Here is a 25,813-nt window from a genome sequence, read left to right as displayed (position 1 = left end):
AATTGTTCAGAGTGGCGGGTGCTAAACAAGTTGGCCTGGTTGGGGGAAAGACAAATGTCATTTCTCCTCTCCGAGTGCGGACAGAACTCGGCGTTGGGAAAGCGCCTGGGCCGGTCATTCTCACACACCCGGTCGGTGCCCAGTTCGTGGATGTGAGAGCGCGCAGGGAGGAGCAGACCGGGCCCAAGGCACCTGGAACAGTCAGGGGGTGGGGGTGGGGGGGGGGCTGCTCTCCCAGCCTGCACCTCGGACGCCAGGTCTGGGCCAAGAGACTTCTCCACGACCCCCCGGGGCAGCCGCCAGCAGCCAAGGGCAAACAAGCTTCGCCTGTGTCCGGGGGCAGCTGAACACACTGTAACGTGGCTCGGGGTACTTGCCCCCGCTGCCCACAAGCAGAAGGAGCGCGTTCCCCAGGCAGAAAACTCGAGAGTGGGTGGCCTTAGCGCTAAGCCCTGTGACCCTCGACTGCGGCCGCCTGCCAGCTCCGCGGCCAGGCTTGAGTCCCGCGGGGACTTGCCGCCCTTTAGAGACCCTCGGCCTCCCGCCCCCCAGCTCACCGAAGCCCGCCTCCTCCGGCGCAGACTGAGGGTGTCGTACCCGGCCCGCCGCCGCCTCCCCCGGCCAGGATTTCGGTCGAGAGTTGCGTGGCGGGCCAGTCGACTCTCGCACCCAGCAGGACTCCTGGTAAAACTGCGCCGGGCAAAAGCGCAAACCCGGCCCTGGGACTCGGTCCACTCGCCGGCTGGGCGCGCCTGCTCCGATGCCGACACCCGGGCGCGTGCGGGGATGCATTCCGGTTTCCGTGTTTCCACGGCTTTCGGGATCAGGGCAGTGAGCTGGCACCTAGAAAAGACTTATCATGGGCAGAAAGAGACAACAGGAGAGCGGGAGACGTCACGCCAAAAAACGAGTGGGGGGTGGGAGGGCGGAGGAGGTATCTGTGCTGGAGAGGCGCACAGGCCGTGTGTGGATCCAGCCGAGTTAGAACTTCCTTCTTTCCCTCTCCCCTCCCCTTCGTTATTCTGGCCTGCCTCCCGCCTCCCCCCCCCCCCCCCCGCCCCCCCCCCCCCCCCTCCCCACCTCTCTCTCTCTCTCTCTCTCTCACACACACACACACACACACACACACACACACACACACACACACTTGTATTTTGTGCTGTCGTAAAACCCACGTGTCCAGCCGGGAGGCTGCCAGAGCGTGGAGCCGAGGAACGGGTACGCGGCGGCAGCCGAGCGCAGCAGCCCGCCGCGGCCCGGATCCGCGCCCGGATCGGCCCGCGCTACAGCGCGCTCGGCTCAACTGCTCTAGCGCCTTCCGCGGGCCTCTCCGCCCATCTTTCGCAGCCCGGGAGGGTTCCGGGCGGTCAGATCAGACCTAGCGCGCTCTCCTCCGCGACCCGGGGGGCATGTAGCGCACCCGGGACGCACACACTCTCCTGCACGCCCACCGACACACACGCACGCACGCACCCGCCGGCGGCTCGGAGTTTCCAGGTAAGGCGAGGCTCGTCTAGGGCCGGGGGTCTGGGCTCCGGAGATAGGAGGCTGCAGGTCCCGGGCTGGGGGCGGGGGGCGGGGGGCGAGACTGTCCCGCCTCCTGGCGCCGGAGGCCAACGCGGCTCCGGCGCTGCGCCACTCCGGCGCGGGTCGGCTCCGGGCGCCGGCTGAGGGCGGGGGCTGCGTCCTGCCGCCGAGTTCTGCGGGCGAGCGCCCTTGCGCCGGCTTCCACAGTGCGCGCCGGGAGCTGGGCGTCGCGGGCTGGAGGCAAGGCAAGGGTGCACACGGCTTCGCGGGCGCCGCCGCCTCCGAGTAAACTTTGCGCCCCAGCGGAGTTGGAAAGAGGGAGCTGGGGAACCGGGCTGCCGCAGGCGGAGCCCAGGGCTGAGCTCTCGCTCCACGGTCTTGGCGGTCATCGTCCCTGCCCCTCTCGCACCCAGCCCCGAGCCCGGCTCAAGCGCACCCTCCTCTCTGCCCTCTGCCCCCAGCTGGAGAGGTCGGACATGCTGAAGCCCGGAGACCCCGGCGGCTCGGCCTTCCTCAAAGTGGATCCAGCCTATTTGCAGCACTGGCAGCAACTCTTCCCGCACGGCGGCAGCGGCGGCCCGCTCAAGGGCGGCGGCGCCGCGGGTCCCCTGGGCGCGCCGCAGCCTCTCCAGCCGCCGCCGCCGCCGCCGCCGCCCCCGGAGCGCGCAGAGCCTCCTCCGGACAGCTTGCGCCCGCGGCCCGCCTCGCTCTCCTCTGCCTCCTCCACTCCGGCTTCCTCCTCCACCTCGGCCTCCTCTGCCTCCTCCTGCGCCGCCGCTGCCGCCGCCGCCGCCGCCGCCGCGCTGGCGGGGCTCTCGGCTCTGCCTGTGGCGCAGCTGCCGGTGTTCGCCCCTCTGGCCGCCGCTGCCGTCGCCGCGGAGCCGCTGCCCCCCAAAGACCTGTGCCTCGGCGCCGCCTCGGGTCCCGGGCCTTCCAAGTGCGGCGGCAGCGGCGTGGACGGCCGGGGCGCGCCGCGCTTCCGCTGCAGCGCGGAGGAGCTGGACTATTACCTGTACGGCCAGCAGCGCATGGAGATCATCCCGCTCAACCAGCACACCAGCGACCCCAACAACCGTACGTAGCCGCAGCCCGCGCGCGCTCTGCAGGGGCGCTGGCGCCGTCGAGCGCGGGCGCGCAGCGGGGAAGCGGGTCGGATAAGCGGGACTCCGGGTGGTGGGCTGGCCCAGGCCGCGGCTCTGCACGTCCCAGACCACGGTGGCAAAGTTTTTCCGACGTTAGAGGAGGAAAGAGAACGGATGGGATGCCGAGGGGGGGGGGGGCACCTCGGGGTTACCTTGTCCTCTCAGTCCCTGCCTCGCAGCCCCAAGCCTTTAAGACCCGCGCCGCTCAGGACCGGGCTTTCGGATCTCCGCCCTCCCTCGGGATTGTGCCCCGGACCGGGCGGGTACTAGCAGCGTACGCTGGGGAGTGCCTGAGACGGGCTGGGCCTGGCCTTAGTGGGACACGGGAGGGACTCTCAGCATTACTGGGGCGCGTGGAATGCAGGGTTTGGGTCTCCTTCTCTCTGCCTCACCTCTGGGGTTAACTACATCTGCTCGTTTTCGGGCCGCGGGGTTGTCAGGGGACCCGCCGCGAGCTGCTGGCTGGCCGGCCCCGCTGGAGTAGGAATTTTGGACGACGCTGGGTCAGTCTCTCCCTGCAGGCAGGCATTGTTCTTGGGTCTTCTCTTTACTTAGAAAAGGGAGAAAAGAAAAATTGGCAACTGCTCAATGAGAAAACATTTCCGACTTCAGGGTAGGGTGTTCCCTGCGGATCCCGCGTTCTCCGTGCACCCATGATCGCGTAAACCGTTCGCAATCCGTAGGCATGCTTGGTGGTTTGCTTACTTCTTTTTTTAAAATAAGAACGACAGTAGTTAGTTTCGTGTTAGCAGTGCGCTTTCTTTGTTGCCGAGTAAATGGCAAATGCCTAATTAAAGCTGGAAGGTCTCTTCTTGCTTGGATGCCTGTATTCAAAGTTTCAGACCTCCCCAGTACAGGTCCATCGTGAGGTCTTGAAGCAAAACTGAATGAAGACCAAGCATGCGTATTGCCCGGTAGCCAGTTCTTTTCGTAATTTCAGAAGTTACGATATGTTTACACCTAAGGCCGTTGGTGTAAGTGCTAAGTATACTTCCAGAGATCTCTGGAGAGACTAGTAAAGCAAGATAAGAAAGTCGGTGCTGGAAAGCGGTACAGGATTCCAAAGATCAGCCCTCACTCAGCTATTTTCATCTCATTTCTCCGCTTAGTTTCTGTATGAGGAAAGTGGATGGTAAACATGTATTATCATTCTGTGTGGGAAGAAGTCCCCTCCCGCAGAATGTCTAGCGCTCCAAGAACTTCTTAATTCGTTGTGAAAACAAAGCAACTCCAGGTTTTAGCGAAAGGGCTCCCGGTGTCATTACTCTGACGAGAAAACACTGGACATGAACCTAGTGCTGGAGGTATTTTAGTCTTTTCATAAGAGATGGGGATAATTTTTCTGATGGAGATAATTATAACTAACCAAAAGAGCAGTTGTATTTACTTTTTTCCCCCTCTCTAGAGTTTGAGGGTAAAGTACTGGTTTAAAATGAGGGTTTCAACTTGAATTTGCCCTGCAGTTAAGAAGACTTTCGTATTTCAGAGCTTTAGAAAATTTTAGAAAATTATATTGTCCTAGTGGATTTCAAAAAAATGCTTATCTCCTACTGAATTTCTTGAATGTGTTGTTTTCAAAGCAGTTCTCCTCCTTCTTTTTTTATGTGAATTAAGAAAGGCAAGTAATGCTTTGGAAAAGACATTTTCTGACCGCTAAATAAAACATAGTGATTGTGGGCTGAGGGTGCCTCTTCAAGCTTGCAGTTTCTCTTCTGAATTAAATGAGTGTTGGAAAAAAATGCCAGCAGAACACCCCAAAAGCCCAGGCTGTGCCCTGAGCTCCTATACTGTTTGCAGGGAAATCATGAGGTTCAGGGCATTTTCACCAGAGAAGACCCTAGATCAATCTGAGAAAGTACAGGGATAGATTGCCTAATTAATATGTGGCTTTGAACCAGTTTATTGCCCAGGTAACTTTTCCCTCTGGCCGCAGGAGATGATATATGATTGATCTAAATCATTCCTATCGTGCGAATCATTCCTATCCCCTTTTGAATCGACTGGAGGGCTTCCCTGTGCAAAGTGCAGGGGAAAACACAGACGGGAAAGACGGCCCGATTGTCCTATTAAATATCATGTCGCTCCCTAATTAAGGGGCAATGGAGAAAGAAAATAGAAAGCTGAGGTCGCTCTGTACAGGGCTGGCGGACCAGGCCTGCCAGGCTCTCAGAAACTTCTCTGGGCAAGAGCACACACTCTTTTGAAACCTTGGGATGTGTTTTTGCAAAGATGGAGTGAGAAGTGATTGAGGTTAATCTAGCAAGGGGATCAAAACAAAACAGAAATGCAAAGGGTGGGAAGCTTTCTTTCCCCCCGCCTTGGCTGGGGGGAAAGTTCCTCGGTTACTAGAAAGACGTGGAAAACCACAGTTTTGCCCCCTACGTTCTAGGCAGGTGGGGGTGGGGTGAGAGGCTGACAAGAGGGAAGTGCCTATTAATTGATTCTGCTCTCCTTTTCCTGGTTTCCTTTTGGTCTCTTGCCATCTTCCTCTAAAGGAATTGATTCTGTGAAATGACCACTGGGCATTGCTTCATTTTATTACTTTGTATTTAAATACTTTGCATTTGTCTTTTTCTTACAAGGCAAAGAAAGGGACCTCCTCACTTCCCTTCTCCCTTTAGGAGAGTAACTCTACCTGGGAGCCACAACCCAGTAACACACAGGAATAATGAACATTCCTTTCACCTTGAAACTTTATTATTGGCATCTTAGGCAGATGCCATAGAGAAGGCATAGCGAAGGGTCCTGTGGCTTTCTTACACACACACACACACACACACACACACACACACACACACACTTAAAAACAGGAGAAACTGTAAAAGCTAGCCCCATAAACTCTTCTGTTGTGTTTCTCTTATCTGACTGTGGGTTATTTTATCGCACGATTGAAGTACACTTTCCACTGACTCTCCCAATGCTTATTTGCCTCTTTTTTTCCATCTCTCTGACACCGATGGGCATTGTGTGATAGAAACAGAGGATGGGGCCTTTCTTTCTTCTCTTGTGTTACTGCCTGCATTTGCTGCCTGGTTGCCTAGAGCCACTGATAACCCCAGGCTCCTTTGCGGTGGCCTCTTCTGGGGTTCAGGGAGCTGGTGAGGTGCCTGAGACCCCGTAATTACTCTTGGAAGGTAGTGAAAGGCCACCACAGGGTGCCCCTGGTGTTTGTAGGAAATGATACTGGGCAGTCCTTGGGCCGGGCTGATTGCCTCCTCTCGTCCCTTTTAAGTGAAGATGTTCTTTTTTGTATCTGGGAGGGAGTTGGGAGCTAAGTCCACTTTGGGTGTCTGCTTGTGGAGTAGGGGCATTTTGTAACTTCCCCAGATGGCGGGCTCTGCCTCCTTCTGTTTCAGAGGGAGCCCTGCTGCGCAAGGAACAGTAGTGGGAACAGCACTGGCTGGTGCCCAGGTGTAGGAGTAGGGCGCCAGGCTTTCCTGTTGGTCGTGCTACCCTTTTCCTAGGGCTTGGGGAGAGGAGCTGTGGGAGAGAATGAGTCTGGGGTTTGTCCTTCTGAGGGATTAGAGAACTAAAAGAAGAGTGAGTATTTTCTGACCTTCCCCAATCTCTTCCCACCCAGTTGGGAAACGTAGGTCCTGTTTTGGGAAGGTTCGGAGCCACTAACCCCCCAGTGGGATCCTCCTGCCACCGACCTTCGCACAGGCTTTGCTTCTCCCGCCCAGCGTCCCTGCTGTCAACCGCAGGCCACTTAGATTTCAGACCTGGTCCCTGGTGGGAGGGAGGCTCGGAGTCAGTGTGTGGGCTTTTGTGTTGTTCTATTTTTCTTTTTCTCTTTTCTCTCTTTTTGTGTGCAGGCCCAGCCCCCCGTCTGCTAACACAGATGATTTAGCTATTTTACAGTATTCGTTACCTAGCACCCTGAAACTGAACATAGAGCCATATATTAGATTGAGGTTAGGAGTGGTGGCGACTGTTTATTTAAGGTGATAAAATGGTCCATCAGCAGTAATCTCCATCGATATGTGCCACCAGGAGATGAAGGATGAGGGGACAAGCCACAATTAATTGCCCTATAGTTTTGTAGGAGAGAGTGGGGCCAGCCCAGGCCCGCTTCGATCTCCTCTCGGTCCTATTTATCATCTCCGCATTGTATATGGCGGCCTCGCAGGGGCAGGGGCCGGCGAGGTTTATCTCGGCCCAATATTCCCTCGCCAGCACACGCTGGCGCTCCCACTTAATTTATTAATACGGTCATCGGAAGACAAATAAAATCCACATGGCCTCCTCCCTTCTTTCTCTTCCTCCCCTCTTTGTCTCTCCCTCTTGGTCCCCGGGCCAAGCCGGCAGCCAGGCGGAGCAGGGAGCGCCCAGCGCGCCTGCGGTTCGCGGGGAGCTTTGAGCTCCCCTCGGGAGAGATCTGGAGAAGGTCCGGCGCGCCCACATTCGGCTCCCCTTCCCGGTGGCCCGGCTCACCGGCCTCGCCTTCTGGATGTGCCTCTAGAACCTCTGGGGGAGCCAAAAAGACCCTTGCAGGGTAGAGGCACAGATGGGGGGGGGGTGCAGTGGCGGCGGCCACTTCTGGTCTCCTAGGAAAGCCCTTGGCTGGCAGGAAGGGGCCAGGGTCTTCAAGCTTCAGACTTGGGTGCGGAGAGGCCCCCGGCGCGCCAAGCCGCGCGTCCGCTCGGGTCTGGAGGCTGGCGCCGGAGGACGCGCGGGAGAGGGCCGGCCCGAGCCCTGGGGGGCGTGCGCCCCGGCGTGGGAGGTCCCGGCCCGCGGGGCTCAGCCCGCCCCCGTCCCGTCGCGGGGCCCCCGCGTCCCCGCGCCCGCACCCGGAGCGCACGCGGAGCTGCCAGCAGGCGGCACCCCCGGGCGCCTCCCCGGGCGGGATCGATGGGCACCCGCCCCGCCGGGCTCGGCCTGCGGGACCCAGGGGCCGCGACCTCAGCGGCGGTCGCGGAGGATTTATAGCTTAGCTGTTACCGCCGCCCAGGCAGAGAGGCAGGCTTCTCAGCTGCTCCTCCGTTTCCTCTCCAGAGGATGAGCGAAGCTGGGCGAAGGCGGCGGCCGACAGGCGTCGGGGAGCCTGGGCCTAGGGTGGCGGGGGCTTCCCGCGGGTCCGTCAGCCTCTACGGACGGCAAAAAAAAAAAAAAAAAAAAAGTCCTGAAACGTGTCACATTTCACCTTTCCTAGAACAAGAAACTCAGCACCAGAAAAGAAAACCATGGCCTGCTCAGCCCGCTTTAGTTACTCCCATTTTCATTTGCACCAAGTAGTGCGTGCGCTTGAACAGTATTCAAACAGTATGCTAGGGTCTGAGACGAAGAGTCAGTCCAAGGCCGCTCTTTGTTACACTTGGCCTGGCCTTCAGAAGTCAGTAGGTGGGTAAGGCTGTAACCTGGTGATACCGCCTTCCCTTATTCAGGGACCCATGAACGGGAGCTCAGGCGGATCTATTCAGGCTAGAGGAGGGACCTGCTCTCTTCTATTGCCTAATGCTAAAATGGCATTTCAGCCTATCCTGCTTGGAGAATCTGATCGTCTTTCTCCCAGACCCAGAAAACACTTTGCAAATAATAATTATGAACTTGTATCAAAAATTATCCTGATTTTAGGAGAAACTGGGAACACTTATTTGCTTACTCTTCGTGAATACAAATGGACTTGTATTATGTATTGCTCGGTAGGCAATGCTGTGTGTAATGTACATATTAAATGTATATGCGGTATGTAAAAAATTCATCTTTGGGGTGATGGTAGTTTGGGGGTCCAGTCAGCTTCTCCCTCAAACCTTTTCTTGTGGGTGTTTATCGGTTCTCTCGAGAAAACACTCTGCTACAATGTTTGTCTACTTCCACCACATTTGTCCAGTTCTGAGTAATAAGTTACATGTTTTAAGCATCTTCTAACTCCTTTGGGACTCCGAGACCTGAGTCAGGGGCCACTTATTTTCAATGGCAGAGCTTTCCTATATTAGAAAACAAACAACATCAGGATAGAACGTGTTTCGATGTAATTGGTCAACTTCTCTAGCAGAATATTTTGATATAGCATGCAGTGGTTTATAAATTAAGACTCATGGAATTAAAGTGGACAGGCCTTCCTTGCTCTGCTGTGGACTTCACACACAGGTAGTCTTGTAGATTTTGGGAGAAACTCAGGTTTTGATTCAGCAAAATGCCACTAGTGGGTTTTTCAACACGTGCTAGAGGCCAATGAAACGCAGTAGGTAGAGGAGAGGTACAACTCTCTAAGGAGGACTTTTTAAAAATTTTTAATCTTTTATTTATTTCTGAAAGACAGTGTGAGCAGGGGAGGGTCAGAGAGAGAGGGAGACACAGAATCTGAAGCAGGCTCCAGGCTCTGAGCTGTCAGCACAGAGCCGGATGCGGGGCTTGAACCCACAAATTGTGAGATCATGACCTGAGCTGAAGCCAGACGCTTAACCGCTTAACCGACTGAGCCACCCAGGCGCCCCCTAGGAGGGCTTCTTTAAAGAAAAGTTCGCCAGAGCTTTATCATGCATCACAAACATTGGGAGTCTTGTTCCCTGTCTGTGGGGGTGGTGGCTGGAGATGGTACCTCCTTATTTTATTGCTCATGGAGTTGGTGTGATAATGTGCGTGGTGGAGATCTCTGGCGTAGAATGATAGGGAGGGAATACCAAGTGGCCTTGCTTCTCATGCTGGTTCACTGAGCCAACCAGAAAGGAAGGTGGGCTAAGAAACTCCCTGGGGTGATTTTATTTTTATTTTTATGGGCCTGTTGCCTTTGCTTATGGTCATTGGTTTTAAGTTCTTTTTGCTCAGGAGCTCAAAGGTCCTCTCTGAGGTCAGACTGTAAACTTCAGAATTGTAGACATAATGTATTCACGTTCCCACACATTTAACACCGCCCCCCCCCCCCCCCGGGCCCAGGAGTGTGGGGAGAGAGATCCAGAAATTTTTGTAATTTCACTGATGCTAGAGCAGATTTTGTGTCTCACAAATAGTGCTTCCGGTGAAATAATTCAGTCGGTTATGAGTGTGGATATAAAATTCTCCCAGCTTTCATTGGTCTCCCTAGATCTTTTTTAGATGTGGAGGCTTAGGAGTCAGGCAGAGCTGACTGTGAACCTTCCTCTCCCACTTCCTAGTTTCTGAGCCTCTGTCTAGTTACGTTGCTCATGAATTCTTAAATCGCTTCTCTGCAAAATGGGGACCATGGGGTGATTGCTTGGTGCCGGATAGGTATCTGGGACACTGTAGGCAGTGGGTGACTTGGAGTTTTTTATCGTCTTTCTTTCCATTCCCCCTTTGTCTTCAAGTTTCTGTTTTCACCATCAGAAGCTTGAGAGGTTGTGTGAAGTACATCCAGAAGGGCTGACATACGGCAAGGGCAGGACCACCTTCCATCTAGGCCGTCCAGTCAAAAGCAGAGTCTTACACAGGATGTACATTGGTCTGTGTTACTGGGAGAGGGAGCTTTTGTGCTATGGAGGCTCAGAGGCTCTGACACTTCCCTGCCTGTAGAAACAGGTTGTTGCTTTTCACTGGAGGGACCTGGGGAGCTGCAGTCAGAGGGTCGTGTCATTTCCTGGGCTCTCTTGGGACGAGTGAGGGAATGGCTGACTGAGGGGAAGGCGAAGCCAGAGAGAGCCCTTCTCCATGGAGGCAGGATGCTCACATGGGCAGCCCTCAGCTTGCTGTCAAACCAGGGGGGTTCGCCCACCCACCACGGCTGCTTGCCCTTAGGGGCTCCTTCCTTGATGACCCACTTCGTCCGTCCAGAGTTATGTGGGTGTTTCTTCTGTTTTAGCACCGATAGGGCACACGTAGGGCGATCCACCAGGACCTGCAGCGACCCAAGCTAGGCGCAGGTGCTGCGAGGTCCCAAGGGCGACGGTTCCCCAGCTCTGGCCTGATATCATGCTCTCATGCTCGGTGCCATCGGGCTCCGTTGCGCCCGGGCGCCGCGGGTTCCCCGGAGAAGCTGGGCCGGGGGGAGGCCGGGTCACGCCGGCGCGCGCCCACGCTGCCTCCCGGAGGCAGGTCTGCATGGCCCCGGGCGCAGACACCGCGGCTCCGCCAGGCCCATTAATAACCCGGAGGGCGCTGCGATCCGACAGCGCGGTCGCCGCAGGCCGGGCTTCCCGCGGCCGCCTGGCCTTTTCTCATCGAGTTTTTAGTCGAGGGACGCCGGGCATCCACAGCTCCCCCGCCCAGAAGGAAGGTGAGGGATCCCCTTGCGCTGCTGGCCGTCCTGGGGAACGGTGGAGACCTCCTTCACAGCAGCTTTGCGTTCCCTTGTAGATAATCGCATTCAGCCTGGGGATGGACCGTCTGGGCAGGAGTTGAGGCCCCCTCCACCCAACCATTATCCAACCATTAACCTTAACGACCCATTATCTTGATGGTTACATTTGCTCTTCATTTCTTTTTGGTTTCTGGCAAGAGCTTGCACTCCAGGACAGGTACCCCAAACCTGCCAGAACAGTCTTCTCTTTTCCACCCGTGCCCTTCTGACTGGAGTGGCCAGAGTGGTGGGTGCTGCCCGGGCTCGCGAGGGACGCCAGCACCCAGTGCGCCCTACTTGGCGCTCGTCTGGGGTTCCCGGCGTCTTGTGAGCCAAGACCGGCTCCGCCCTCTGGTGTGGGGGTCCCTAGGAGTAGGAAGGCCGCTCTGTGCTAGATGGGTTGCCCACCCGCCTTGGAGATTCTAGAAGGAGTTTCTATAATTGTAGAAAGTGGAAAACCAGATATACCCAGGTGATCCAAGTGCAGTGTCTCCGAGGTAGAAGAGCAAGAGACAGGCTCTTTTCGCAGTACGGTATTAAACACACCTGGAAACCCGGTAGAGAGAGAACGTGGGAACCGAGGAGGGGGAAGTGGGAAGCAGAGGCGGAGGGGGCAAGGCCTCGCGGAGAAGACGCGAGCCCTGGGCTCCGCAGAGCCGCCCCGCCGTCCTCACCTCGCAGGGCTTTTGGGGCGCCCTGGGTCTCGACCCCTACTAGGCCGATGTGGGTGCTGCGATTTGCAAGCGAGAGGTGCGTATTTACTTCTCCCCGTGTTCGCAGCGGCCTCACTTCCCTCGCAGGTGGCTTACCCGGGAGGGGCATGCTATTTTCCCCGGGGTCTCCCCGACGCTGGGCCGCCTCGAGCCAGCAGGTTAACCTTCTTCCTTCCCTTCCTCCCTCCCGCCCGTCTCCCGGCAGGTTGCGACATGTGCGCGGACAACCGCAACGGCGAGTGTCCCATGCACGGGCCGCTGCACTCGCTGCGCCGGCTCGTGGGCACCAGCAGCGCCGCGGCCGCCGCGCCCCCGCCGGAGCTGCCCGAGTGGCTTCGGGACCTGCCGCGGGAGGTGTGCCTGTGCACCAGCACGGTGCCGGGCCTGGCCTACGGCATCTGCGCGGCGCAAAGGATCCAGCAGGGCACCTGGATCGGGCCCTTCCAGGGCGTCCTCCTGCCCCCGGAGAAGGTGCAGGCCGGCGCTGTGAGGAACACGCAGCATCTCTGGGAGGTAAGTCACTCGCCGCCCAGCACCTTGCCAACCAGCCCGAGCTGTGGCCGACAAAGAGCCTGGCCCGTGGTGGTGGTGGTGGTGGTGGTGGTGGTTGGGGGGGCGGGGGGGCTTGTCCTTTTTGGGGAGAGCCTCCCTTGTTCTCCAGAAAGTCGTAGAGGGTAAGTTTCTCTGATCATGCAAATGCCCGGTATCGGCAGCGCCTGCAGTAAAGAGGTGCCTGGGCAGAAAGACCGGGGCTCCGGGTTTCTGAGGTTGGAATGCCCTTAACAAGCCTCTCCTCCAGCTGGGATGGATTTGACTCCAGCTGGTGCCCCAGGATCTTGAGAAAAAGAAAAACAAAAACAAAACAGGTGAGGTGAGAGAGCAGAGGAGGCCGGGCATTGGGGGTGTAAGCTAGAACCTTGTGCCCCATTCTGAGCTCTTCCAGTATGTTTTTGGGCACAGGGCAAGAAGGGACATAAGCATGAACAGGAGGAAGAGAGCCAGTCTCGTTTTCTCAGATAAAAGCAATTTTGTAAACCCCGGATTAGACTGCAACGTGTTTCGTAACTTTCCGAGCCCCCGAAGTAAGCAAATGGGGCCGTGAATCAGAAATCACAAATTCTGCTTCTTCTCTGACAAAGTACAATTACGCAGTCTTCAGCAAGACAGAGAATCAAAACATAGGACAACTCCGAGCGCTTTGATAGCACCCAATTCACGGCAGTACTTCAGTGGCACAATCTTCTCCCCTGCGATTATTTAAAAATAAACAGTTCATTTGAAACCTGTTCATCGGAGATTCTTCCCAGAGCTTGACGGTTGATTATCGAGATCCAGTTCTGAAGAAGAGGCAGAGTCTTGGCCATAGGTAATCTCCCCACCAGTTTTAGCCACCTGTCACCCATGGAGTGATTTATGAAATACGAGATGCTAGGAGTTTTACCCTTAGGGCCATGTGCAGGTCTGCCCCAGGCCGGGCAGTGTAATGGAATGGAAATAGACAACAAAGTCTCTTCTGTGACAGTGGCCAAGTCGGCGTGGACCTTAAGGCCCCATTAATGGTCATTTCTGTTGCAGCATGTCTCACACGCTTGGTTCGCTGGCCTGTCGGGATGGACATGCTCCAAAACTCAGCGGACTCTAATCCACTCGGGATTTTTGCTGAGCACTCTGGCCAGCGCTACCTGAGGGCCTGGAGATGCAGTGTTGTGAAAAACAAACCTGGTCTCCAGAACCTTACATGGCCGTTGGCAATGGGGTGCTGGGGCCTGCGTCTGTAAAAACCTCCTCGGATAGGGGAGGAGGTAACTGGCTGAGCTCACAGCCCACCAGCCCGAGTTGACCGCATGGCGGCCTTGGGCAGCATATGCCCTATAGTTAGCTGCTGAGGCCCGTGCCCAGGCTCCCCGGTTCCCTTTCACTCCTAAATTGGGAAACAGTTACACATTTTTAATCTTCTAGAGTAGGATTCCTGAACAAGGGGCATTGATATGTTACCAAATAGTGTTTCTTAAAAAAAAATTTTTTTTAACCAGAAATTTAAATAGGAAAACACGGTAGGAGAAAAGGCCTTGGAACATAGAGCCAGGTTAGAAGTTAGAGCTCTGGGGATTGGAAAAACTGACAAGTGGGAAATAATCAGAGCATCTGGTTTTGAAATATTTCCCGGTTGGTTTTTGTTTCTGACTAATTAGTTGTAACCTCCAGTGCGGTTTAAAGTTTATAAAACACTTCCAGGCACGTTTCATGTTCCAGTAGTGTTATTAGGAGCGCTAATACCGTACAGTCAAAGGCCCGCCAGTACTTTTCTGGGGAGATCGTAAAGCTGTTGTTCAACGGCACGGGTTTGCTCTGTGTGCACACGTTAAGACTGAACACTGTTATGTTGCCCTCGGATGCCTCAGGTTTTGAGCTCATCAAATTTTAGAGTGCCAGGGGCAAAGCCGTAAACGTGAAGAAAATCCCATAGTTTATTGTGTGTGTGTGTGTGTTTTTGTTTCTTAAAGGATTTGGATTCTTAGTATATTGGCCGGACGTCACTACATGTGTAGGGTATCATGATCTATCTTAATACTGAAAACTGTGGAGCCTTTCCTTTTGTACCTTTCCTCGTACTTGATGAAGTTAAAATTCTGTTCAAATAAGGAGAGTGGGACTTGAGGGTTGTTGTCATTGTCCTCTCCGTAGACAGGAAGTGCGTCTTACCTGTAGCTTCAGGTGTGTGAGTTACTTCTGTGTTATAAAAAAAAGCCTTGCTGGGAGTATGCACGCCCGAGTGATTCATGGGCCCCTCCTCCTAATTTCAGGACATGATCTGTTTATTTTTATCAGCTGTAAGAACAGTTAGAATAAGCAAACAGCGAGGGGATTGAAGGGATGTTAAAACTGCAGCCGTGCAAAATGTATCTGCCTCCCGGGAGATCCTATAAAATGAGACCGACTGGGGCCAGGTACCTTAGTGCTGATGTCCATTTGTAAGCAACAACACTTATTTTAATAGGTTTCAGGGTTTTATTAGTAGAATTATTGTGAAGCTATGAGGTCTGAGGTTTTTTTTAAATTGTAAGCATCATGATGTATTCTTTTTCTGAAATGTGCCAATTTGAATTGAGTGAAATTTATAACCGGAGATTCCAGAATGTTCCTTCAATGTCCGCCTTTGCTTTCAAACCGAAATTGTCCTGTGAAAAAATTGTAATCACCGTATTATTTGTAGTAGGAAAGACTCAGTAATCGGAATATATGGTCGATCTATAGGAAACTTTTGGCAATAATGGTTTCATGACTCATGTAATAATTATCCAGTGGAAAAAAAACACATTCTTTCAGATATCTTCCAGAATCTCAGGTTGACATAAAACAGATCTTGAAGAACTTAAAAGCAGTTGAAGCATTACCATTTCATTTTAAAAGTCAACTGGAATCATTTCTCTTCTCACGTTTTTTCCAAGTCACTGGCTGATGAAGAAATGTCTTTATATTTAGAGTTCAATACTCGGCTCCTGATGGGTCTTCCCAGGGCTACTTATCTTTATTTCAGTACAATAAATGGATTGCTAATCTTTCCCCGTCACTGTTTCCAAGTAGATGATGGATTTTTGTTTCAGTTTACAGTTCATTGTTTTTAGTATGTCTGTACTTTATTATACACATGAAGGCTTATTACAGAAAGAATCAGATTCACCTTAGTTACTCCTTGTGTTTAATCATTAAAAACTCCATTTTCTTTGTAGAAAATGGTTCTTTAATATTTACCATACATCAGCCGTGGAGAGCTGGTTAGATTGTTTTGTCAGTGTCCTATCGTCTTTTAGTTAATATTTGCTTGGTGTATAACCCTGGTTCTTAAAAACAGAGCAATTTAAAGAAAGTTAAACATCATTCCATTACCTTCCATATATTTTGATTCTTTGGGGTATTTATGGGAAATTCTAAGAGTTTTTCTTTTCTTTCTCTCTCTAAGCAAGAAGCTCAGGTGACTTTTTTGTAGTTTGAGGAGATTAACAAACTGAAAGCCAAGTTACTAGTATTTTTTTCATGGGGGGGACACAGTTTCTTTTAGAATCAGATTTCAATGTGTTTTATAAAAAAAATAATTCAGATAGTTTAAACCAAAAACATTACAGGATGGATTAAACAATCACTCGCTTTGCTTATAGACATTTATTCCAGTAAGAAGAGTTGGATGCATGGTATATTTCCAGCTATTTGGCCCTAATGAGAAAAATCTCTCAGAATATTTTGCAAAGAAAACAATCTCTTTCTCAGCAATTAGGTCTTATTGATGAGAGGGAGATAATTTTGCTCTCATGTGTTTTCTAATAAAGAAGTGAAAGGGCCCATTTGATTTTAACATTTATGAAAACATCTCAATTATTAATGTGCCCTTTTTCCCTTGAGATAAATTAATCTAATTGTACACGGTTTCCCCTCTCTGCTTAACATCAGAATTTAATATGACTGGACCTGAGGAATGTACATCGTGTAAACTTGAAATTCTATTGGATATAAAATAGAGAAGTTTAAAAGAAAGTTGCCATTTAAGACCGGCAAGAAGTACTCCGGCCTTTCCAATCAAAGTCTGATTTAACAGGAAATTTTAGTGACAATGACAAAACAAATTGCACTTATTTTCACCCTAGAAAAATCTGCTCATTGAAATAAGGTAGTGACTTGTTAGGATTACAGCCAAGGAACTAGAAAGGACTTTAATTTTCTAGAACCTGTCTTTGCCTCAGTAAATTTGAGTGTCTTATTTTCATTTACACTCCGTGGAAACCTTCATTTTTATTCAGAAAATCAAGGGGGATAACATAATGCAGTTCTTTTTTTTGTGGTTTGATTTTATGCCATGATGGTCTAGATTTAATAAGAGGTTTGCTTTTAAGCAAATGGTCTACTTTTCATCATTACCATTTAGCTTAAGTCAAAAGACGCTGATGAAACCCATATTAAAAATATATTACATGTTGCTAACTGTTTATATTTCAAAACCATCACACATAATTGGTGCTAGAAGGAAATGAATTGATTTCATATTTGAAATGCATTACTTAGGTTTTTATAAATCCCTAGTTGCATATGTAGTACTGTACTCATTTGTATATATTTAGATGTGGAAAAAAATCACTTGAATCATTTCAAGTGAAATTAAGGTCATTTGAAAATTAAATTGAAGTCATTCTAAAATTGTTCTGCTGATAGTACCGTAATTATTGTAGTCCATAGTTTAGCTTTATTAGACTTTGGCACTTTTGGGCTGATTCACCAAAGCACTGGGGTAGAATTATGTGGCTGTTCCAGTTACATTGAAGTAGAAATTGGTGTTTCTTAGTAATTTATCATTTCATGAGAGAGACTGCTTGTCAGCTTGGTTTTGAATATGTCCATTTCATGAACTCCAAATAACTTCTCCTTAGAAATAAATTATAGTCGTGTTACTATTACGTTTTACGTTGGCAGAGTAACAGCTGATGTATCTCTCTGGCTTTGCCTCACTTGATTCGAAGACGTCTTTTATAGTGGTGCCCATTTGATACAGTGCAAGCATTTTGTAGTTTTACATAAACTGTAAAACCATCTGCCGCCTCTTGCAGTTGTTTCCAGCCTTGTGCTAAAAATCAAAACTTAGTACTTAAAGTTGGCTTTGAAGAGGGCCCTTAAAGCCCTGGTCCGTTACATTTATGTATTGCCCTGCACAGTGTTATCGATGCTTTCCTAAGTCCAAAAATGATTCTGCTTTAAAAAAAAAAAATACTTAGAGTAGCCATTTGGTAATTCTCACACTAGCGAGGTTTAATCTAAATATGCATCTGATACGCCAGTGCTTTAACTGCAAATATTTTATGAAGAGTGATGTGTTCTCTATCCATGGGACTGTATTTCTCATTGGTTCATTTTATCTGTTGTTTACACATGGCTTCTTTTATTGATGGCATTTTGTCCGCGTGAAGAAAATAATTCATAAGTATCTCATGTCCACAACTGCCATCTCTTCTTACATCCTACGGCTTTTTATTTCCTTTTTCCACACTGACTTAAAAATAAAGTCAAGAAATTAAAATCCCAAACTCGAAGATAAAGTCTGCCCTCCCCACTTGGTAGCGAATGAGCTCATGAAAATGTGGTCGTGGTGACATTGGGCCCAAGGAAACCTGCTGGGTAGCCTCTGTATTTTCCTGTCACTGAAGGCACCTCTAATTGTTTGAGTAAATCTGTTGTGTTCCCCAGAAATCACTTACGGTGGTAGTAAAACCTTACGGATTCGTTAGCTGAGGAATCACGTCCACCATATCCAAATCCTCTCCTTCTGCCGATCTGAAGAATGCCTTGCCTAGGTCCACTGTGGGCCTGCCTCTCTCTCTCTCTCTCTCTCTCTCTCCTTCTCCCTCTCTCTCCCTTTCTTTTTTAGAATCTCATAGACTCCAAGATTTCACGGGTTCCGACATTCCTTGTATATTTATACAAGAAATACAGACTCCGGCATAACTACTTAGCATAAAAGCCAGAGAAAGCAGAGCAGGGTAGGCTTTTCCTTGTAAGCATTAGCCACCTCGCTCAGATAAGTTACAGAATTCCATTATCCAAATTGTTACACATGTGTGACAGAGGTTGACCTTTCGTCATGTCAATCCTTTTTGCGTGGGCCCCAGGCTCCAGCCTAATGGCTCAAACCCTGATTTACTCACTGTAATAAGGGCAGGAGGTCGAGCAATTGTCAGCCTGCCTGTTCGTACTCTTCTCGGAGCTTGGTTGAAGGCTGTTAACACAAAGCTTTTCAAAGTGAATTTACAACCCGCACCACTGACAGAGGCCAATCAGTGCACCATAAATGTCAGGTTAGTGAGATTGAGCAGTAAGTAAAGTACTGACAGCACACTATTGGCTGGAATCAATTGGCCAAGGTTTAACTGAGACGAACGCGCTCCGTGCGGCGGGGGGTAGGGAAGGGGCCAAGTGCGCAGCCTGGGTTGCAGGTGGGAGTCCCCGTGGGTGTACCTGGGAGCCCGCGCGTGAGAGTTGGGACGCTGCCTGTAGGCTTGGGTGTATGGGAGTCGCTGGCCTCGTCCCGTCCATGTGGATGAGCTGCACCGTGTCTGAGTTCATGGCCGCTGAGCCTGCTGACTCTGACGCTTGGAAGAGAATGGCCCAGCGTTAGACAGACAGGAACGAGAGGAGGACAGTCACAACACGGTGCTTTCAGGACTAGGGGTTCTGTTCAGCAGTGCGTTCCTCTTCTGCTCAAAGGTAATTTGTTCAGAACCCCACAGCCAGAACCGGGATTTCCACCGAGGCGCCAACACAGGCTGGGAGCCTCCTCTTCCTCCCTTCTGGAGGCTGAGCGATGTGAGACCTTCGTGGAAGTCACTAATGAATGATTATGGGTTGAGGGCCTGAATATCCATGAGGTGTGGTTTCCCCACCACCTGGAATGTTTTTATCATTTTGTGTAATGACAGCCTGGACAACAGCTCATTGAGCTCTGAAGGCATCAGCATTAAAATGGAGGAATCCATTAAAATGCTGTATGCAAGGATTTATAAATTAGGCAATTTCCTTGATTATTGCAATCATTTACAGAATTGATTGTTTCAGTGTGGTATAGACAGATTTCAGCAACTGTCATTGACAACAAGCACATTCTCTGACATCTATAGCTAGTGGTCGCTAAACCCAGTCTGTTCCTTCCCGTTCCTTCCTGCCCACCCCCATGTTGTGCTTGGTCACAAAGTCAGGCAGACTTTCAAAGAACCTTAAAACTGCAAAGTTTCAGTCGCCTTCAGAAGAGACCTACCTGGGCTGTGAGGGTGGCTGCACGTTGATTTGAAGCGTGTAGCATTGTTTTCACGTGTGAATTCTAATTTTGGAGCTGGGCCCGGTGACCCTCCTGTGCCTCAGATCAGTAGCGCAGATCTTGAAAGGATGCCAACTTAAAAGGAGATAATTTTTGCCAGTTGCAGCTGTAAATATTTGTTTGATTGAAGATCTAAAAGTCAATAATGTGTTTTATTTGTTGGTCCTTAGAGTTCTAATTATCCAATAGATATATCGTAGAGCCACTGGATTTTAGGTCAGTTAATTCTGGAAGGCATAATAAAGATACTGTTACAAGTGTGAAACGCTCAAAATGCTGCAGATTTTCCTATAGGAGAACACACACAAAACAAGTCGACTCGGTGCTTAATCACTAACCGCAAACCACAGAGTTGCCTTTATTCGTGCGGTCTCAGACGGGCATGCCCGGTGTGGCTGCACAGCCCCAGCCAATGAAAGCTAGCCGTGCGGTTTATGCTTAGTACCAAATAACGGACTCCGGACATTTGTTTTTCATCATCATTTTGTTTTTAATCATAATTTTTTCCCTTTTGGAACTCTAAAAGAAAGCGGGGCTTGTAAAAATAATAACACTGGAAAATTGTCGAATGCTGTTGGGAAGACAAAAAACGTTTTGGTTTGTCCTGATTTGAATACCTCCGCTTTCGATCTCACGGTGGCCTTTGTTTAAAAAGGAAGATGCTGTCTTTTCGGAAGTCCTCCGGCTTGGTGACACCTTGCGGCTGTTTGGCTGTTGTTGCTTCAGGAGTCAGAAGTTCCTTTGCCTTTTTAATTAGTTGTGCTGTCCGTGGCTTCAGAATTCAGCAGAGAGGCAGTGTTTTCATTTCAGCATCTTGTACCGCCTTGTTTTTATCTAAATGTTCTTTGCCACAGGTATTTCTGGTTTCTGTTAAGACCTAAAAGCCGTGCGACTAGAAATGTCCTGGGTGAACCGTGAACGAGGCACTCATTCTTAGAGACGTTTCTGCCGGTGCCCTTGTCCATTTATTTAATACACCAAAAGGTACAGCCTGCAACTGTGAGATGATGGTACGGGGCTCAACCCATTTTATTAAAATGAACGGTGTTTTTCACTCTCTGTGAACATTTTAAATTAAAGCTGCCTCCGATAATGAAGTGTCTTCTATAGAAACATTCAGTGTAATCTAATTCAGCAGAAACTTCTTAAGTGCTTTTTAATTGGAATCAAATTAAATGTAATCAAGTCATGTTTTCAGGGTCTTGTAAAGCGCTAGACCTAAGTGTTCTTAGCACGCTTGGGAATATTAATGTTGGTCACAAATTTAGTACAGCACTGCTAAATCCTCACGTGCCCGTGCAAACTCCAGAATGGTAGATGGCCAGTAAATAAATTTTTGGTTAGAGTACAGTGTTTTCAGAATCAGTTTTGTTTGTCCCCAGGCTAATACTGGAATTGATTTGTGATAAAAAAAAAAAATACACAAATCATTCCTAGGGGGAGAGAATCCTAAAAAACTTGGGACTAGTGAGAAAAGCACTTAGTTTCAGTTGGTTGGAATTAATTGCACTTTATGATTTGACTTGCGTAATCTACCAAGTGGAAAATCTAAGAATTAAGCTTTAAATGATGGAAATGGGATTTTCTCTTGAAAAGAATTAATGCTCATTCTAAGAAATTCAACCTACATGAAACTGTAAACTGGTGAGGGGCTCCTGGATGACTCTTAAGCACCAACTTCGGGTCAGGTCGTGATCTCACAGTTCATGGGTTTGAGCCCCGTGTTGGGCTCTGTGCTGATAGCTCAGAGCCCGGAGCCTGCTTCAGATTCTGTGTCTCCCTCTCTCTCTGACCCTCCCCTGCTAACACTGTCTCTTTCTCTCACAGATAAATAAAGAAAAACACTAAAAAAATTAGAAGTGTAAACTGGTGGTGAAGGTTGTTGATGCTTTTTTTTTTAAAAGATTTTTTTTTAAGTAATCTCTACACCCATTGTGGGGCTCGAACTCACAGCCCGTGAGATCAAGAGTCACGGGCTCTACTGACTGAGCCAGCCAGGTGCCTCCCCCCCCCCCCCACTTTATTGATATTTATAATGGCCTTTTGAGAGATGACTATATAATGTAATGCACACTTATTTCACTGAAATCACAGTTTTGGTAAAGATATTAGCACTCTGTCCTTGATATTACTGCAAAAGAGATTTTGAAAGCAGCCACCAAAAGCACTGTTATTATAAGGCCTTCTGGAAGGGTTAGATTTGGCTCAGCCGTGAGTAGATTTTGATTTTGTGTCTCGTTGCATCCTTCCCTCTGTGTATTTCTCCTGGTAGGAAATTTCCTTAACAGTCTGCAAGATGCGCTCTAACTTCTTGTGATATTTTTGTATGTTTTTAGTGCGTGTCTTCAGTATGACCAGAGGCTTTCTGGAGCTGGTAGGGGGGGTTGAATGGTCCTCAGAGGGGAAGAAATTTCTCTGTTCCTTTTTTCCATGGAGGTGTTAACAAAAAAGGGTCAGAAGGCTTTGAAATGCTTTCCTAAGTAGGAAGACTCATTAATTTACCAACTTGGGTGTTAGACTTCAGGCAAACTACTACATTTCTTTGTGTTGCTCTTGCTCCCTGTGTAAAAGAGCCCTGCCCTATTGTGCGAGTTAGAAAGACCGTATTCATGGCTTCTGTGTAACAAAAGAGATTTTCTTTTTCAATTGGGATTTTATTTTATTTTGTTTTTCACTTGGGATTTTATAGTAATCTGGAAGTCTCTACCATCCTCTGCACGTGATTAGAAAGAATCTCGTTATTTGTTAAAAGCAAAGCTGAGGCCCTGACACGCGGTTGGGGTGGATTTAATTACTGCAAAATCAGGCATAAATGATATCTAAAGGCACGTTTATTTCGTGCTGCCTGCAAGTGAGAAAGGATTAAGTGTGAAAGAGATGCCGTACAACATGGGTGAAAAAAATGGTTGGATGGCCTTCATTGTTAAGGCTACAGTTCTAATGGAGAGCAGAGGATAGCTAGAGATACAACTCCAGTTAGTGAAATGATTGCTCTTCACCACACAGCAGAGAACTGACTTGCAATATGAAAAGTGAGGGGAATGACCCAGAAACCGCTAGAAAAATCGCATGGAAGCCCCCAGACCTGCAGGTCCTTTGACCACGGACCTCAAACCAGGAGCAGTTCACTAGGTAGGTACAGAACAGCATCTCACTGCCTAGCGTATTGTGGCTTGTCAATACGTATTGAATGACAACAAGTCAGCATCGTGGCACATGTGACACTGTCCATAAAAATATGTGCCACTGTGTGTGTACTAGTGAATACTGACCTGACGCCACACCGACACAAATTCTGAATGTGTCCCTGTTGACCCTGTGAAAAGCAAGAATTCTGAATAACAGTTTGCAGTTGGAAAATTTTATTTTAGGGGCACCTAAAATAGGCGTGGCTCAGTCAGTTGAGTGTCCCACTCTTGATGCGGCTCAGGTCATGATCCCAGGGTCATGGGGTCAGGCCATGCTTAACATGGAACCTGCTTGGGCTTCTCTCTCTCCCTCGTTGTCTTATCCTTCCCTGCTTGTGTGCACGTGCTCTCTCTCTCTCTCAAAATAAGTAAATAAACACTAAAAAAAAATATTTTATTTTTTAAGTAGGTTTTTTTGCCCTAGTGTGGAGCCCAATGCAGGGCTTCAATTCATGACCCTGAGATCAAGACTTGAGCTGGTATCAATGGTTAGATGCTTTTTTTTTAATGTTTATTTTAGAAATAAATAAGTGCCAGAGGGAGAGAATGTGCCTGTGCTTGAGTGGGGGAGGGGCAGAGAGAGAGGGAGACACAGAATCCAAAGTAGGCTCCAGGCTCTGAGCTGTCAGCACAGAACCCGACACACGTGCCCCAACAGTTAGATGCTTAACTGACTGAGCTACCCAGGCACCCCAGGCCAATTTAGATGAAAAAGTAAGAATAAGATAAAAACAGAGAGGAAGGCAAACCTCAAAAGACTCTTAAACACAGAGAATGAACTGAAGGTTGCTGGAGGGGAGGTGGAGGGGGATGGGTTAAATGAGTGACAGGCATTAAGGAGGGCACTTGTTGGGATGAGCACCGACTGGGTGTCACATGTACGAGATGAATCACTGGGTTCTGCACCTGAAGCCGTGACAAACCTGCATGTTAACTAACTTGAATTTAAATAAAAGAAAATGTGGATGAAAAAGTAAAAATAAAGTTGAAACACATCCTAAAGAACAAAACTTGAGGTTGAGATTAATATGTTTAAAAATAAATATTTGTGGGGCACCTGGGTGGCTCAGTCGGTTAAGCGTCTGATTTTGGCTCCAGTCATGATCTCACGGTTCGTGGGTTCAAGCCCCGTGTCGGGCTCTGTGCTGACAGCCAGCTCAGAGCCTGGAGCCTGTTTCAGGTTCTCTCTCTCTCTCTCTCTCTCTCTCTCTCTGACCCTCCCCTGCTCACACTGTCTGTCTTTCTCTCAGAAATAAATAAAAACATTTTTAAAAAAGGAAAAAAATAAATATCTGTTTTGCATAAGCATTTCTCTTATGGTATCTGGAGTTATGACTTAACATAGCAGTAAAAGCAGGGGTGATGTTCAAACTGTTTTAGACAACCAGTGAGGCCTAGATGTTGTTCCCTAAACCTGCATGTCTGCCACTGAATCTGTGTCCCGGGAGTTGAATGAATAGAAGCTCTGAATCTAGGAGAGTTAGCTGAGCTTTAGCAAAACAGTTAATTTTTGTTTTATGAGATAAAAAGTCCTGGAGATAGGTTGCACAGCTGTGTAAATATACTTTATACTACTCAACTGTACCCTGAAACATAGTTAAAATGGGGGAGGCACCTGGGTAGTTTAGTGGGTTAAGGGGCACACTCTTGATCCCATGGTTCGTGAATTCAAGTCCTACATCTGCTGTCAGCACGGACCTGCTTGGGGTTCCCTCTCTCCCTCCCTCCCTCCCTCTCTCTCTCTCTCTCCCACCTTCCCCTTTCAAAAATAAATCCACTTTTAAAACGTAGTTAAAATGGTAAACGTTATGTGGATTTTACCCCAATTCAAAATGAAGAATGATCTACATTTTTAGCGACTTTTCTTCTAGCTCAGTAATTCTTCAATTCTAGCTGACATGAGAGTTTTCAGGTACAGGGAGCCAAGAAAAAGTCACTCTAGGGACCTGCCCCTCAAAGATTCTGGTTCAGTCATCCTGCGTCAGGGACCAGCAGTCTGTTAGCTTAACAAATGTCTCACCGTCTGTCCAGCTGCGCTCCACCTTTCTCTACCTTACTCCTTGTGGTCGTCGACTCCCCTTCCTGGTTCTTCCCTTGTTTGGCTCCACAACCTTGGCCTCTCTCCTGCTTCATTCTACACCTGGTCTATCATGTCTGCTCTGGTGTTGATTCTAGTCTTGCTTTCATTCCTGCTACACCTTGACTCATCTCTGGGCATTTCCTGTCTCCTCCCTTATGGTGCCCCCTACAGGTAGGTAGATGGATGGATAGGTCGATAGACAGATACAAAGATAGACATAAGTATTGATAGAGATTACAGACAGCCAAATGGACTACCACGACTTTCCTCTCTCTGTATATTTTGGAGGTCTGTCTGGCCAGGTGTAAGGAGACGGCCAGCTTTACGTGATACGTAAACTACAGTGTGTGTTTCAGAAGGAGGTGGCTTCCTGGCCGACCTTTGGTGATGCTCCCTAGGGCTGGAGCTCCGGCTCGGTTGTGGGTCTGAGCTGGGTGACAGCAAGCAGACACCCAAACTCCTTCAGCTCCTCCCAGGCTGCTTTCCTCTCCGCATCACCTGCCAGCGCCTTCTGTGCGGTCCTCCACCACGTAGAGAGCCCATATGGTCCTTGGGTGCCATTTGCCATTTGCACAGTCTGTGAAGTTTCCATATGCCAACTTCCTCCTGCAGATCTGCTCATCTTTCCCGTCTTTCGCCTCAGCTTCCCGTTTCTGCCCATTGATGGAGGTAGTCTGTGGGCACGAAGCCTGTGTCTCTGCCCTTCTCACCCTTACCTCCCCCGTTCTTAGGGTTTCTTCCTTTTTTTTTTTTTAAACTGAAAATATTTTTTTTAATGTTTATTTTTTGAGAGAGACAGAGAGTGAGCAGGGGAGGGGCAGAGAGAGAGAGGGAGACACAGGATCCGAGGCTGGCTCCAGGCCCTGTGCTGACAGCTCAGAGCCCAATGTGGGGCGCGAACCCACAGACTGTGAGAACATGACCTGAGCTGAGGTTGAGGGAGGCCACCCAGGTGCCCACCTGCCTGCCTCCCTTCCTTCCTTCCTTCCTTCCTTCCTTCCTTCCTTCCTTCCTTCCTTCCTTCCTCTTTCTTTCTCTCTTTCTCTCCCTTCCTTCCTTCCTTCCTTCCTTCCTTCCT

At 49.5% G+C, this 25,813-nt stretch overlaps 1 protein-coding gene across 1 annotated transcript in view; it reads left to right on the top strand.

The window, feature by feature from the left end:
• Positions 1-1,214: 1,214 nt before the first annotated feature.
• Positions 1,215-25,813, top strand: part of PRDM6 (PR/SET domain 6) — a 108,162-nt gene continuing 83,563 nt past the window's right edge. Inside the window, exons 1-3 of the mRNA XM_039253417.1 lie at positions 1,215-1,497; positions 1,989-2,601; positions 11,821-12,128. Of these exons, the coding sequence (XP_039109348.1) occupies positions 2,004-2,601; positions 11,821-12,128 (906 nt within the window). The 5' untranslated portion in view covers positions 1,215-1,497; positions 1,989-2,003. The remainder of the gene's footprint in view (positions 1,498-1,988; positions 2,602-11,820; positions 12,129-25,813) is intronic.

The sequence above is a fragment of the Hyaena hyaena genome, unplaced genomic scaffold, assembly GCF_003009895.1.
Source record: "Hyaena hyaena isolate Hyena2069 unplaced genomic scaffold, ASM300989v1 scaffold_453, whole genome shotgun sequence".
NCBI lineage: Eukaryota > Metazoa > Chordata > Mammalia > Carnivora > Hyaenidae > Hyaena > Hyaena hyaena.
Note: the sequence above shows the minus strand (reverse complement) of the source record. Positions and strands in the feature narration are given on the sequence as shown.